We start from the raw sequence: 15404 nt of genomic DNA, 5'->3' as shown, positions 1-15404 counted from the left end.
CAATACTGCGCCTTCCCCAAAGTTGTTCCTGACGAGAGGAGCGCATGCGTGAGACCCTCCCCCCGCGCTGCCATTGAGGAGCATTTACTCAGTGAGTGCAAGAGGTTTGTTTGAAACAGACCGCAATGGAGAGGTCAGCGCCCAGGGAAGCGAGGGAACAGCAGGCTCCTTCCAGCAGCACATCGGGATGGGAGCCTGGGACACAGAGGGGGCTCCGAGACCGGGATTGATTCGGGGTGAGTTCAGGGAGAACCGGGGGCTGTTTGTAAGAGGCCGAGCGGAGCAGGAACTGGTCCCGGAACTTGGAGTGAGCGGGCTGGGGGGAAGAGAGAGGCCTTTCTCGGGCTGTGTGTGGGCCTGCTGAGGGAGGCAGAGCGGGAAGAAGCTGCTGTGGGACATTCTTGTGGTTTTTAATTCCCTAAATACGGATGGAAATTTATTGTTTGGCTTCTGTTTCCCGCTATTTGTTGCGAATAGACATTGAATTGTTGGGAAATACAGGAGTTATCTAAATATGACAGTAGTGCCCGTTGTTCTCCCTTCTACAGTTAGTGTATTGGGAGCTGAATATTGAACTGGGTAATCATTCTACTTATGAAACTATGCAGATGTTGGTTAGTTTTTGTACCATAGTAAATTGTTTTAGAATTTCGCAAACAGAAAAACACTGGGAGGGGCGCAGTGCTAGAGCGTAGCCGGGCCTTGCTCTGTTCACCTTGTCCTGTTCAAAAACGAAGAATTATCATGATCATTACCTGAATGTGGCATTGATCAATTGATGTCTTTCCCCTCAGCTGATGGTGATTTACAGGAGATATCTCTCTTGTCTTCCTCCAGGCAAATGATTGATGGACCAGTTCCCTCAGTACAAAGACAAGTGTGACCAGCTGCTTCTAACAACTAACAGGTATGTTACTGTTGGATTGGAGAACATCCTTTCCTCTGTCTGAGTGGATTGAGTCAGACACACGTTGAGCTCCATTTTCTAGAAGTACACATTCGAGCCAAGAGTCAAATACAACTGATGAAATATATTGTTTTGGTTTCACCCTGTACTAAATGCACAACAGATCAGTTTCGATAAGTGCCATTATGCATAGTCCATTATCATTTGCAATATCAGAAGAGGGATAGACTGTTTCCTCTTGTGACATATACATTCAGGAACTACATTAACTCCACATGTAGTAAAAGCAATTTTAAAGTTACAATCATGGTGAACAAACAGATCATGCTGTTACGTTGTTACAGCAAGGATTTCTGAAGGAGATATTGAGTGCAGATATAGAATGAAATTTTGGCATTATCAGTAACTGAGAAGGACAATTTGTTTTTGATAAATAGAAGTCCTATGCTAAAGGTACAACAATTAAACTGTGTAAATTCCAGATGAACCTCTGAGCCAAAGCCTGATGTAGAGAGAATGCTGACTACATGTATATACACATAGAGACAACCACCATCTCCAACCTGCCCTTCATGTCTGTGCTTGCATGCATATACACACACACACCACTCTCTCTCAGCTACTGATTGATTTAAGTAGTTGCAAATTTGTACACCATCCTGAAATACACATTCCAACATCTAACAGTAATGAAAATCCATATACACTGCAACTAGCAGAAAACATTATATCAAAACTGATTTCTACTCTCATGTCAAGTCAAAGAAATTCACAGCACAGAATAAGTCTCTTCAAATTATTAAATGTGACTAATCAAAGACAGTCCATAACAACAAAACAGTTGACTGAGCTAACCATTCTAATCCGTTTCAGCATTCCCTTTCCATAAAAAATATCATGGCAGCAGAGAAGTTGTCATCCCCATGTGTATCAGAACGTGATTCTCCATTTCATTATTTTGTAGTTTTTTTTGTCCAGCAAGAGCATTTTTTTTAATGCTAGATGTATTTCAAAATTCGTTTTGATTTTCTATGAAGAGCACTGCAATCCTCTTGACATTCCCTTCATTATAGTACAAAAAAAAGGCAAGGAAGCAGGATATAGTTTTGTGGAGGAGTTATTGGAATTGGATCATTACAATTTAAAGCAATGCAGAATGAAAGAAAAAGCCAAAATTGGTCAGTTTGCCAAGCTGCTCACTTTTTTTTCCAACAGGAGTTGATACTTAAATTGTTAAATTCAAATTATTGAACGATTTAAATATTCTTCACAGAATGGTGGAAAATAAAAGTCCTTTTCATTTCCCTCTCCCTACCATAGAGCAACACAAGAGTCTGCTAATGGCTTGCACCAGATCATGTCCACATGCATAAGTAAAATAGAATTGGCCAATTCTCTTTCCTGTACAAGGAACACTGGTTAGTCAGCTGCAATGCAGTTGAAGTGTTCCCTTAGTTGCAAGTGGGTTCGGTTAATACTGATTATTAATTCATGGGTTAAAATATGTCACTGTGTGCAAAAATTAATAGCATCCTGAAAATCAGGCCTTGATATCCCCATTGTTCCTGGTTAGACTCTACACTATAGGAGTTACAAAAGTCCATTGCTTTCTACCGTTGATTCTGAAGAAAAAACAGATGCTTTTCTGCTGCAATGTAATGTATGCTCACCTGTCCATGGATCCTCTCAGCACTAAAGATAAAGAACATTGGTTGTGGACATTATCAAACTAAATGTGCAGTGCCAGAGATTAACAGATATACAAATACATCACTTTCACTGACAGGAGTTGACTCCAGTGACAGTAGATAGTACCTCCTTCATGTCAAGTAGCAGAAGTTTGAACAATGAAGTACTCTTGCAGTTCCTAAAAGACATGTTTCAATTTGGATGACACTGAAGCACTGTGAAACGCAATAACCAAGTATAAGGAGCTCATTGATATCTAGTATCAGAGAGTGAATGAAACCCATTCTCCCACTGAGCCTGGTGCTGATGAACACTTTCTCCACACTCTCATTCCGGTTGAGGGACTGAGTAATGCAGAAGCATTTCCATACTTTTTAATATATGAAACACTGATTTATAAGGCATTAAACCCACCTCATAAAATGTATCAGATCATGACATGCAGAACTGGAAACAAGGCAACATTCAAAAAGTCAGTGTGATATAGACCAGTGCCACTCCTTTAAAGTGATACAGATTGGCAGCACAACAGAAAACTCACTCACTCACAGCCAGTTAATGCTGAAAGGGAAAAAAGGAAATTTAGACCCAGATATTTCCAAATATGGACAGTTATAAATTGATTCACCAAACCATTAATTACTTCAGTTAGTGTCTGATGTTACATCTTGCAGTATCCAGCTGCTACTGATAAAGACTCCTGCAAACACAACATATTTTAAAAAAACACAGTCTGAATGCAATAAAATTCAGATACATGGCAAAGATAAATATTGAACCAATATTAATCCCTCAATCACAAAAGGTGAGTGAATATTGTTAGAGTTTATCCTGCGCTCAGACCAAAAAAACACAACTGAACATGGAAATAGAACGAGATCCACATACTCTATCTGATGTTGTTGCCCACAAACAAAACTGGCACGATAGTTATCAAAGACAGGTAACTGCAGAAATAATCTCTAATTTGCATTTAGATAGAGATACAGGCAGTGAGTGGATAAAGTTCAGAATCCCAACAGTTAGTTGAAACTCTTATGGAGAACAGGTGAAGAACAGACTGTCCCAATGTGGACACAATGGGCTGAATGGCTGTACCAATTCTGTGACTCTGTCATAAATGACATGATGCAGAAGAGATTCAGGCCCAATCACAACACCCGAAATCAACTATCACAGAGTCAATCACAGTCACAGACAATTCTGTTTCCTAAATTCTTCATGGGATGTGGGCATCACGAGCTAGGCCAGCATTTATTGTCCATCCCTAACTGCCCAGGGGGTAGTTATGTGTCAGCCACATTGCTGTGGGTCTGGAGACACATGTAGGCTAGACCAGGTAAGGATGGCAGCTTCCTTACTTAAAGGACTTTAGTGAACCAGATGGGTTTTTAAGGCAAGCAAGAATAGATCCGTTGTCATCATTGGACTCTTAGAATATTATTGGCTGTCAGCGAATTAAGCAACTTTGATGCATGAGAGTTGAAAGTGGCTGGTACTGATTGAGCACTTGACTCAGTCACACAGCACAAACTGATGAGGATAGATCAATTCCTGAACTCTCATGTGGACACAACGGGAACTGACAGGCGTAGATTGATAGCTGCTCTCACATATTCACTCTGCAGAAACTGAAAGAGAGAGCATGATACTTAAACACACACCACTCCCCACATGTACTTTACAAACACGGGCAGGTACAATCTGATAAATGCATTTGCACATTGATAAACTAGACGTTGACAGATACTGATTCATAGCTATATCCTGAGATACACAGAGCAGAATATAATCGGGACAGATTGAACAATCGCACTCATGTGCACATGACAGAACATTTCAGAAGATGACTGAAAACTGCATTCTCATTCACAAAGCAGAGACTGACAGGAACAGATTGATTAGGTAATTGATGAAGAGCTTTTGCCTGAAACGTCGATTTTACTGCTCCTCAGATGCTGCCTGAACTGCTGTGCTCTTCCAGCACCACTAATCCAGGAACAGATTGATACCACACTCTGTTTTAAATTACTTTTCACATTCTTGGAGCAGAAACTATCAGAAAAAATTGATAACCACATCCATATGTTCACAAAAGAACTTCTAGATTCGAGTGGTGCTGGAAAAGCACAGCTGGTCAGGCAGCGTCTAAGCAGCAGGAAAATTGATGTTTTGGGCAAAAGCCCTTTGACAAATATTGATAAATACACTCACAATTTTATTACAGAGTCTGATGGGGAAGGAACCTAATTAAATCATCACAAAGCATAAACTGACAGGGACAGTGAAGAATTAAATCTTCACATTCACAGATCAGAAACTGTCAGTCTTAGATTGACAATTACCTAAACACAGCAGGTCAGGCAGCATCTTAGGAGCAGAAAAATCAACACTTTTGGCAAAAACCCTTAATCAACTCTGGTTTCCAGCATCTGCAGTCCTCACTTTTGCCTAATTACCTAAACATGTTCACCAAACAGATTTCCTCAGCAGGCTAAGGAAATTCAGCATGTATATAAAGACTCTTCCAAATTGTCCCACAGAAAGCATCCTATCTGGGTATATCGCAGTGTGGTATGGCTACTGTGCTGCCCAAGACCACAAGAAACTGCAGAGAGTGTGAACACGGCTCTGTCCATCACAGAAGCCAACCATCCATCCAATGACTTCATTTCCACCTCCCCCCTGACTCGGGAAATCAAAGACCAATCTGACCCTGGTTATACTCTCCTCCACCGTCTTCTGTCAGGGAGAAAACACCTGAAGTTTGAATGCACCATCAAACAGATTCAAGAACAGTTTCCCTGCTGTCATCAGACTTTTGAATGGACCAGTCATATTTTAATGCTAATCTCTCTCACTGCACCTTCTCTGCAGCATTAACACTGTATTCCGGATTCTGTTCTATTACCCTGATGCACTTTGTACAGTATGACCTGCCTGTAAAGCACACAGATCAATACTTTTCATTGCAACTCGTGCATGTGCCAATAACAAATCAGATTAAATGAAGTAGATAACTACAGCCTCATTCAGCAGAATCTGAGAGTTACATGTTGATAACAACAGTCACAAAAACTGACAGGAAAAGTTGAACAAATACACTCAAATATTGGCATTTCAGAGCCTGACAGGGAAAGATGATAACTTGAACTCTCACGTTTACAAGACTGAAACCGATAGTGACAGATGAAAACTCAGCTCACACATTCTCTTTGCAGGGATAGATTGACAATTACACAAACCTATTCAGCGAGCAGAAACTGACAGCTACAGATTGTTAACTATCTCTATCTATGTATTCACACGGCAGAGTCTGAAAGGTACAGATTGACAATTACACTCACTTTGACAAGGAGGAAATAAAGATCAGCAAGGCGGCCTTTGTGCGGAGCAGGAGAAAATGGGGGTGATACTAAATAAGTATTTTGCATCAGTATTTACTGTGGAAAAGGATATGGACGATATAGACTGTAGGGAAATAGATGGTGACATCTTGCAAAATGTCCAGATTACAGAGGAGGAGGTGCTAGATGTCTTGAAACTGTTAAAGGTGGATAAATCCCCAGGACCTGATCAGGTGTACCCCAAGAACTCTGTGGAAAGTAAGCGAAGTGATTGCTAGGCCTCTTGTTGAGATATTTGTATCGTTGATAGTCACAGCCAAATCTTTCAATTTTCCACCACACTCTGTGACTGCTAGTCAGTCACAAGACAGGTGCTTGCCAGCTTTCAGCTTTCACTCTCTCTTAAAGGTACAGTACATACCTTCAACTTCATAACAATAGAAATAGATTGATCATGATGCTCAGGTGTCAAATAGCAAAACCTGATAGCAGTGTATGGTATTTGCACTCCGATATTGATACAGCTAAAACTGATATTAAAGATCAATATGTACAATCACATGGAAGAAATTGAAGGGTACAAATTGATGTGTGCATGTTTGTGGTCAGGCAGCCGGAACTGACAGTTATAGATAGATAAGTAAGCTCTCATATCTAGACATGCACTTGCATCAGGTAGTCCCATGTGTGGCGCTGGAGAGGTATTGGTTAGGATCTGGGTCGAGGCGATTTGGTATAGATTTTGTTTTTTGTTCCAATGACCAGACAAAGAGCAGCTGAAGCCAAGAATAGAATCAGCTCTGAGGTTCTGTTGGAATTACTGGCTTGAAAGAAAAACAGCCTAATGATTATTAAATAAATATTACATTGAAAAGTTTGCTACTGTCAAACGCACGTAATGTTGTCTTATAGGAGATGTCTCCTCTCTCTTCCTTCAGATAAATACTTGAAGGACCAAGAGAATGTAATATTATCTCGGTATGGAGTCAAGTGTGATCGGTTCCTTCTGACGAACAGCAGGTAAGTTACCATTCTCTGACTGAAGGGCAGCCTTTCCGTAGTCACAGAGCAGTTTGAATTGAGCTCAATTTCCAGAGAGGAATTTTCAAACCAGGAATCAAATATTACCAAGCAATTACAATTTATTTTTTACCTCCCTCCATTCTCCATGCACATCACCCTAATTCCATAGATTTCAACATTCACAGCCATAGAGTCACAGAGATGAACAACACAGAAACAGACCCTTTAAGTCTGAATTATCTCTGCCAACCAGATATCCTAGTCCCATTTGCCAGCACTTGGCCCATATCCCTGTAAACCCATCCTATTCATATACCCATCCAGATGCCTTTTAAATTTTGTAATTAACCCAGCATTCAATACTTACTCTGGCAGCTCATTCCATACACACACCACCTTAAACGTGAAGAGGTCGCCCCTTAGGCCCCTTTTAAATTTTTCCACTTTCCCCTTTCACCTTACACCTATGCCCTCTAGTTTTGGACTTATCCACCCCAGGGAAAAGACATTGTCTATTAATCCTATCCATGCCCCTCATGGTTTTATAAACCACTATAAGGTCACCCTGCACCCTCCAATGCTTCTGGGAAACAGCCTGTTTATTCAGCCTCTCCCTATATCTCAAATCCTCCAACCCTGGCAAGATCTTTGTAAATCTTTTCTGAACTCTTTCAAGTTTCACAGTATCACAGTATAGGAGGGAGACCAGAATTGTATGCAGTATTCCAAAAATGGCCTAACCAATGATCTGTACAGCTACAACATGACCTCTCAACTTCTACACTCAATGCTCTGACCAATAAAGGAAAGCATACCAAATGTTTCTTTACTATCCTATCTACCTGCGACTCCACTTTCATGGAACTATCGACCTGTATTCCAAGGTTTATTTCTTCAGCAACATTCCCCACAACCTTACCATGAACTGTATAAGTCTCCCTCTGATTTGCTTTTCCTAAATGCAGCACCTCACATTGATCTGAATTAAACTCTATCTGCCAGTCTTCAGCCCATTGGTCCATCTGATCCAGATCCTGTTGTACTCTGAAGTAACCTTCTTTGCTGTCCACCTCCAATTTTGGTGCAATCTGCAAACCTACTAACTATACCTCCTGTGTTCACATCCAAATCATTTACATAAATGATGAAAAGCTGTGGACTCAGCACTGATCCTTGTAACACACCACTGGTCACAGGTCTTCGGTCTGAAAAGCAACCCTCCACCACCATCCTCTGTCTTCTACTTTTCGAGCCAGTTCTGTTTCCAAATGGCTAGTTCTTCCTGTATTCCATATGATCTAATCTTGCTAACCAGTCTACCATGAGGAACTTTGTCAGACGTCTTACTGAAGCCCATAAAGATCAAGTCTACCAGTCTGCCCTCATGAATCCTCTTTGTTACTCCTTCAAAAAACTCAATCAAATTAGTGAGATATGATTTGCCACACACACAACCATGTTGCCTGTCCCTAATCAGTCTTTGCCTTTCCAAATACATATAAATTCTGTCCCTCAGGATTCCCTGCAACAGCTTGCCCACCATCAATGTCAGGATAACCAGCCTATAGTTCCCTGGCTTGTCCTTGCCACCTTTCTTAAATTGTGGAACCATGTTAGCCACCCTCCAGTCTTCCAGCACCCCATCTGTGACTATCGATGATACAAAAATCTCAGCAAGGGGCCCAGCAATCACTTCCCTAGTTTCCCACCAAGTTCTCGAATGCATCTGATCAGGTCCTGGGGAGTTACCATGTTTGCGTTTTAAGACATCTAACACCACCACCTCAGTAATATGGACATTTCTCAAGATGTCACTATCCATTTCCCCACATTCTGTATTCTCCATGTGCTTCTCCACAATAGACACTGATGCAAGATAGTCATTTCTCATCTCTCCCATCTCCTGCGGTTCACACATAGGCTGCCTTGCAAAACTTTGAGGGGCCTCATTTTCATCCTAGTTATCATTTTGTCCTTAATGTATTTCTAGACTTCCTTAGGATTCTCCTTAACCCTATTTGCCAAATATATCTCATGACCCCTTTTTGCCTTCTTGATTTCTCTCTTAAAGATACGCCAACTGCCTTTATACTTTCCTAAGGATTCACTCTATCTTTGCTGTCTATACCTGACATATGCTGCCTTCATTTTCTTGATCAAAACTTCAACTTCTCTCATCATCCAGCATTGCCTACACCTACCAGGCTTTCCTTTCACCCTCTCTGGATTCTCGTTATCTCATTTTTGAGAGCTACTTATTTTCCAGCCGTCCCTTTACCTGCGAATATCCACCCCCAATGAACATTTGAAAGTTCTTGCATAATACTGTGCAAGCCCATTGACATTGACACCATTTTCCAAGACTGTCACTCTGAATTCTTGTCTGAAATGCACACTTGGGAATGACATTGAATCTACAGTTAATGGCATTTTTAAAATTAAAAGCAAGATGGGTGAAAAAAGTCAGTCTGTAACATAATTTCAAAGACCATACATAACATCCACGTTAAATGTAGACATACGAGGAAACTAAACAAAAGTCACCAATTTACAGGTGGAAACAGTTATTGAATTTATTAGTGATTGGGCGGGACAGAATTAATCCTTTAATACAGCTGTCATATTAAAAAATGTGAATTCCAAACACATTCTGTGCCAAAGCCTGGCAAATAAAACTGTAAATGACAGAAACCAGAAACAAAGTAATAATTGCTGGAAAAACTCAGCACATCTGGCAACATCTGTTGAGAGAAAGCAGAGTTAAAGCTTTGTGACCAGTGATTGTTGTTCAGAACGGAGTTTCTCCAGGAATCTATGTCTTTGTTCCTGACAAATGGAGAATAATTACTACAGACACACAGCAACTGACTCATTCAGAACTTGTCTGAAATGCTAGCATCATAACTACAGACAATGACTAACGGTTATGGAATTCCATATATACTGCAGGCAACAGAAAAAGATTACAATCAAAATGAATATCACTCTCATGAATTCATTGTGGTCTGCAGCAGTCAGAAACATCCAGCTAACAATTCTACTCCCATTCAGACAGCATTCCATTTCCATAAATGTATCATGGTGGCACAGGAGCTGCCATCCCCACCTTTATCACAATATCATTCTCCATTTTTCCAAATTTCAGGAACAGATTTTCTTTTTAACTCTACCTGCATCAAAAAGACATCTCATGTGGTTGTTTCAAACGAAATTAAATTTTCGACATATAATCCTGTGTTCCACTTGACCCTCCCTCTGAAGTCTGATGTAAATTGCAAGAAAACTTGGTGCCATTTTCTCAAATACTCAATGTGATCACAATCATATTTTGAAACAGTGGAGTAGGAAAGATTTAGTGAGATAAGGCAGATAGGTAAAGATGCTCAATTTTCTTTTTGCGACAGGAGTTCTTCAATAAATTTACTTTGACCGTTCCAATTTCCTCCACTGCACGAGAGAAAATCAAAGTCCTTCTGCCTTCCTCCTCCCCCGATAGAGCCACACAATTATCCCAATGATGGTGAGCAGGATAATGAACACCTACCTTTTCTTCAACAGTGTTCAATTAGTTATATCAGTGTGCACTGAGAACACTTACTGGTTATGACCTTGACTAGGAGGGACAATGAGCTGAGGAGTGGCAAATGGAGTTTAGTTCAGATACATGTGAGGTTTTACATTTTGATAACGCAAACCAGGGCAGGAATCATACACTTAGTGGTGGGGCCTTGGTGAGTGTTGCTGAACAGAGATCGAGGGGTGCAGCTGCATGTTTCCTTGAAAGTAGAGTCACAAGGAGGCATTTGGCAAGCTTGCCTTCGTTGGTCAGAACATTGAGTGTAGGAGTTGGGATGTCATGTGGTGGATGTAAAGGACGTTGGTGAGGCCACTTTTGGAGTTTGTACAGTTCTCATCAACCTGCTACAGGAAGGATGTTGTTAAACTTGAGATGGTGCAGAAAAGATTTACAAGGATTGGTGGACGGCACAGTGGTTAGCACTGCTGCCTCACTGCGCCAGAGACCCGGGTTCAATTCCCGCCTCAGGCAACTGACTGTGTGGAGTTTGCACATTCTCCCCATGTCTGTGTGCGTTTCCTCCGGGTGCTCCGGTTTCCTCCCACAGTCCAAAGGTGTGCAGGTTAGGTGAATTGGCCATGCTAAATTGCCCGTAGTGTTAGGTAAGGGGTAAATGTGGGGGTATAGGTTGCGCTTCGGTGGATCGGTGTGGACTTGTAGGGCCGAAGGGCCTGTTTCCACACTGTAAGTAATCTAAACTAATCTAAGATTGTTATAGAGATATAGAGTCGTATCGCAGAGAATCAGGCTCTTCAGCACACCATGTCCAACAAACACCGAACTGCAATCTACCTGCACTTGGCCCATAGCTGACTATACCCTGGCTTTTTAAAGGCATATCCAGATGCTGCTTAAATGTTGCGAGAGTGTTCCACCACCCTCTCAGGCAGCACGTTCCAAACTTTGTCCACACTCTAGATCAAAATATTTTTCTCTGGTATCTTCTAAACTGCATTCTCCGCACCTTCAACTTGTAACCTTTGGTCTTAGACACATCTGAAGATTCCTGAAGAAGAGCTCATGCCTGAAACGTCGACTCTCCTGCTCCTTGGATGCTGCCTGACCTGCTGCGCTTTTCCAGCAACACATTTTCAGCTTAGACACATCTGCTATGGGGAGAAAGATTCTCACAATCTACTCTGTCTGCATCTCTCATAATTTGGTTTACTTCAGTCAGATCCTCCCTCCACCTCCTCTTCTCCAATGAAACTAAACCTGGCCTATCCAGTCTCTCCTCATGATGGAAACTTTCCAACCCACTGCACTCTGTCCAGTGCAATCACTTCTTCTGATAGGGTGGTAACCAAAACTGCACATTCCAGTATTCTATCTGTGGCCGAGCCAATGTTTTGTAAACTTGTTCGAAGACTTCCTTGCTGTTATATTGTACAGCTCAAGTATGGCTCCTTCAGCAGCCTGTCTGCCTGTGCTGACACCTTCTGGGATCTATAGACTTGTACACTATGGTCCCCTTCTTTCTCAGTATTCCCTAGGGACCAGCCCTTCATTGTGTAATTCTTTCCCGTATTAGACCTCCCAAAATACATTACATCATACTTACCAGGATTAAACTCTGTCTGCCATTGCCCTGCCCAATGTACTTGCACTGTATCCTGAGACCATCCTCCATTACTGTCAATCACAACCCTAATTTTCATATCACAGAACAAAGAACAGTACAGCACAGGATCAGGCCCATCACCTGCACTGATACTTTTTGCACTTCGGCATGAAAAGCTCATATACAGGTAATTAATTATATGTCCTACATTCACATCCAAGTCGTTAATGTATTTAACAAATAGCAAGGATCCCAGCACTGATCCCGGTGGCTGTCGTGGTGGCCTGTGTCTGGACAGAATAGAGTGGCCCATGTCTGTTAACACAAACTGGTGTGTAAGTGAAAGTAGAATTAAACAGCAGGATGTGAAACAGAATTGAGGCAGAAACTAAGCTAAACAACCTACTTACACTCAGTGGGACATAATGATACCATTGAACAAGCCACTGCAAGGACAGTAAAAAGTACAAGAAGACCTAAGGTCCAATAAATGAGTAACTCCAGCCACATTAAATGAAAGGGTAATTGTCCCAGTTAATGAACAGATACCAGATGCTAGTTACAGCCCATTAATGCCTTAAAACAGCTGAGGGTGCAACAGCTAAAGTTATCTTATAGTACTCAGTTTCTTGAAATCTGTTAGAATATTATGACAAAGATTATCACAAAGAGTAGTTTTCAACATAAAAAATAGGTGCATAATACAAAAACATAAAGAGGAAAAGAAGCATTTAAACCTGGAAGTGAAGGTTAGTTAGCTTTAGGTAACGCCTTCTTTTACACCCAGAACAAAATAGATTGCTCACAGCTCATTAATCACAAAGTGCTAACATTACCTTACACTTTGTAACTAAGTTTTTATAACAAATTAAGATTACAAGTTGATAGCAATTAAGTCAAAACAGACTGTCGTTTGTTTTTTCTTCATATATAATTAGGACTGTTGGGAATATAAGAAGAGCAATTGAATTTGATAAAATGGAATACAATGAATAACAGCATTCAAGGTGTCCCTAGAGACAAGCTAGCCTCAGAGAAACCCGAAGGTGTTCAGCAAATAACTTTGGAATGTGAATGAATAGGATGCACAGAAAGATCGCAAGGCCTAGAGATTACATTTATCTCTATTTATCCCCATTTATCTCTCCACCCTGGAGGCTTCCTGATGAAGGGCTTTTGCCCGAAACATCAATTTTCCTGCTCCTCGACTGCTGCCTGATCTGCTGTGCTTTTCCAGCACCACCCTGATCTAAACTCTGGTTTCCAGCAACTGCAGTCCTCACTTTTGCCAAGAGATTACAGTGTCTGCTAAATTCTGAGAGGTCAGGGAATCCTGGGGCTGTCCATAGAAATACCAATCATTGGTTAGGTGACTCATAGAATAGAGTATGCAAAGTAAGGGGGAGGAACATGATAATTACATACAATGTGATTACTAACAAAGTTTATAAAAAGTACTCCTTTTTATTGTAAAATCAGGCTGTCATGGACCTTTCTTCTGAGGCCAGTCTCAGGGGAAGATCATTTGGCCCTCTCCCTGCACTTACTAGTTTCTGCTTGAATAAATACCAACCACTTGTCTGAATCCTGCCTGCCTGCTGATTCTTTCATCCTCAGTCGTGGGTTATGTTCTGACAAAGGCCATACAGAAGTCCATGTATACTACGTCAACTGCACTACTCTCATCAGGATGTTTTGTTGTTAGGACTGGAGGTTTTGAGTTAGAGGGAGAGGCTGAACAGGCTGTTGCTTTGTTCCCTAGACTGTCAGAGAATGAGGTGTGACCTTTGTACAGGTTGAGGAAATCATGAGGGGCATGATAAGGCGAATAGCCCTGGTCATTTTCCGAATGTGGGTGAGTGCAAAAATAGAGGGCACAGGTTTGAATTGTGGAAAATAGATTTTAAAAGGGCCTGTGGGGTTACTTTATCACCTAGAGAGTGGTGCTTGTATGAATGAACTACCAGAGGAATTGGAGGTGGTGAGTACAATTACAACATTTTATGGGCACCTGGATATATCCAAGAATAGGAACAGTTTAGAGGGATATGTGCCAAATGCTGGCAAATGTGACTAGCCATGATGTGGAGGTGAGGTGTTGGACTGGGGTGGATAAAGTTAAGAATCAGACTACATCAGTTTCTTGTTCAGCAGGTTTATTTGGAAGCACTAGCTGAAAGCTGGTGCTTCCACATAAACCTATTGTACTACAACCTGGTGTTGTGAGATTTTTAACTTAAATGGGACAAAGTCAGATTAGGATCTCAGGTCAGCACTAACTGCTTGCACCAAAGGATCTGTTTCCATGCTGTATAATGGTATGACTCTCTGAAGGCCGTACCTTGATATCACTACTCCCAGTTAGACTCTGCACCATCAGAGTTGCAATGGTCAATTGCCTTTACCTCCTTGACTCTGAAGAACAGCACAGATCTGTTCTATAACCATGTGTTGGGGTTTCACTTGCCTGTGAATTCTACAGGCGCAAACAGTCTTTCCCAATCACTTAAGGAAACATGAACTGAAAACTCTCTCCTTTGCTACTGGCTGTCCACTTAATAGCAATCATTTAAACAGCTCAGTAACACAATACAGGAAGATTGATCCTGCTTCCATCGAGTGTGCGCATCCTTCCTGTATCATAACTGTTTCTTTCAAAAATCTTTTTTATACATAAAATCAGTGCATGTACACAACAGCCCAAGTAGTCAACATTAAATTTAGTTTCCAAGTCTTTCACGAGGCAACATGGCTCTAATCTGTTCAGTCTGTCATACCTGAGCAGAGTTTTGAAGGGCAATAAACCATATTATCAGTCCCAGTGAATAGCACAGATTGACAGGTAGAAAGTACTTCCCAAGTACACAAACCGTGTAAGTGAATGGAAGAAACAAGATGAGTTCGGAACTCTCAGAAGAACAAACAGTTGCAGACTGCACCAGTTATTGTCCTTATTCATGTAAGGAAGGACTTGAAGGAAACTGATAATTTCTGGACATACCAAAGAATGAGATGATGCCAATACACAGTGGGTACAGAATAACTTGCAACATACAGAAATACTGTCAGGTTAGTAGGTCTATTGGCAAAAATGGAAAATGACCTCAAAGATCTCATAGTTGGGAGAACTAGCATTTCATTAAACAAGTTATCCAGGACAGTGTGAGAGTGTGTCAGCCCCTGTGTACAAGTGAACTTCCTATAGATGTTAAATGCATAGTATCACCTTGGTCAAAAAGTAAATTCTACTTGTTTATTAGAAAATACTGAACCTACTGTATGTTCACAATGTATTCCACT

General features: G+C 41.1%; 1 protein-coding gene and 1 long non-coding RNA gene across 2 annotated transcripts in view; one reads left to right on the top strand and one right to left on the bottom strand.

Annotated features, from left to right (window-relative positions):
• Positions 1–15404, bottom strand: part of LOC132837101 (histone H4-like) — a 468073-nt gene that overhangs the window by 404869 nt on the left and 47800 nt on the right. The window contains exon 2 of the mRNA XM_060856795.1: positions 2336–2357. Coding sequence (XP_060712778.1) covers positions 2336–2357 — 22 coding nt within the window. The remainder of the gene's footprint in view (positions 1–2335; positions 2358–15404) is intronic.
• Positions 103–13683, top strand: LOC132837253 (uncharacterized). Its single transcript, XR_009647470.1, has 4 exons — positions 103–236; positions 838–907; positions 6882–6963; positions 11534–13683. It is a non-coding gene; the product is annotated as an uncharacterized LOC132837253 (long non-coding RNA).

The sequence above is a fragment of the Hemiscyllium ocellatum genome, chromosome 49 (genome assembly GCF_020745735.1).
Source record: "Hemiscyllium ocellatum isolate sHemOce1 chromosome 49, sHemOce1.pat.X.cur, whole genome shotgun sequence".
NCBI classification, from domain to species: Eukaryota; Metazoa; Chordata; class Chondrichthyes; order Orectolobiformes; family Hemiscylliidae; genus Hemiscyllium; species Hemiscyllium ocellatum.
The sequence above is the reverse complement of the archived record's forward strand: the minus strand, read 5'-3'. Positions and strand labels throughout refer to the sequence as shown.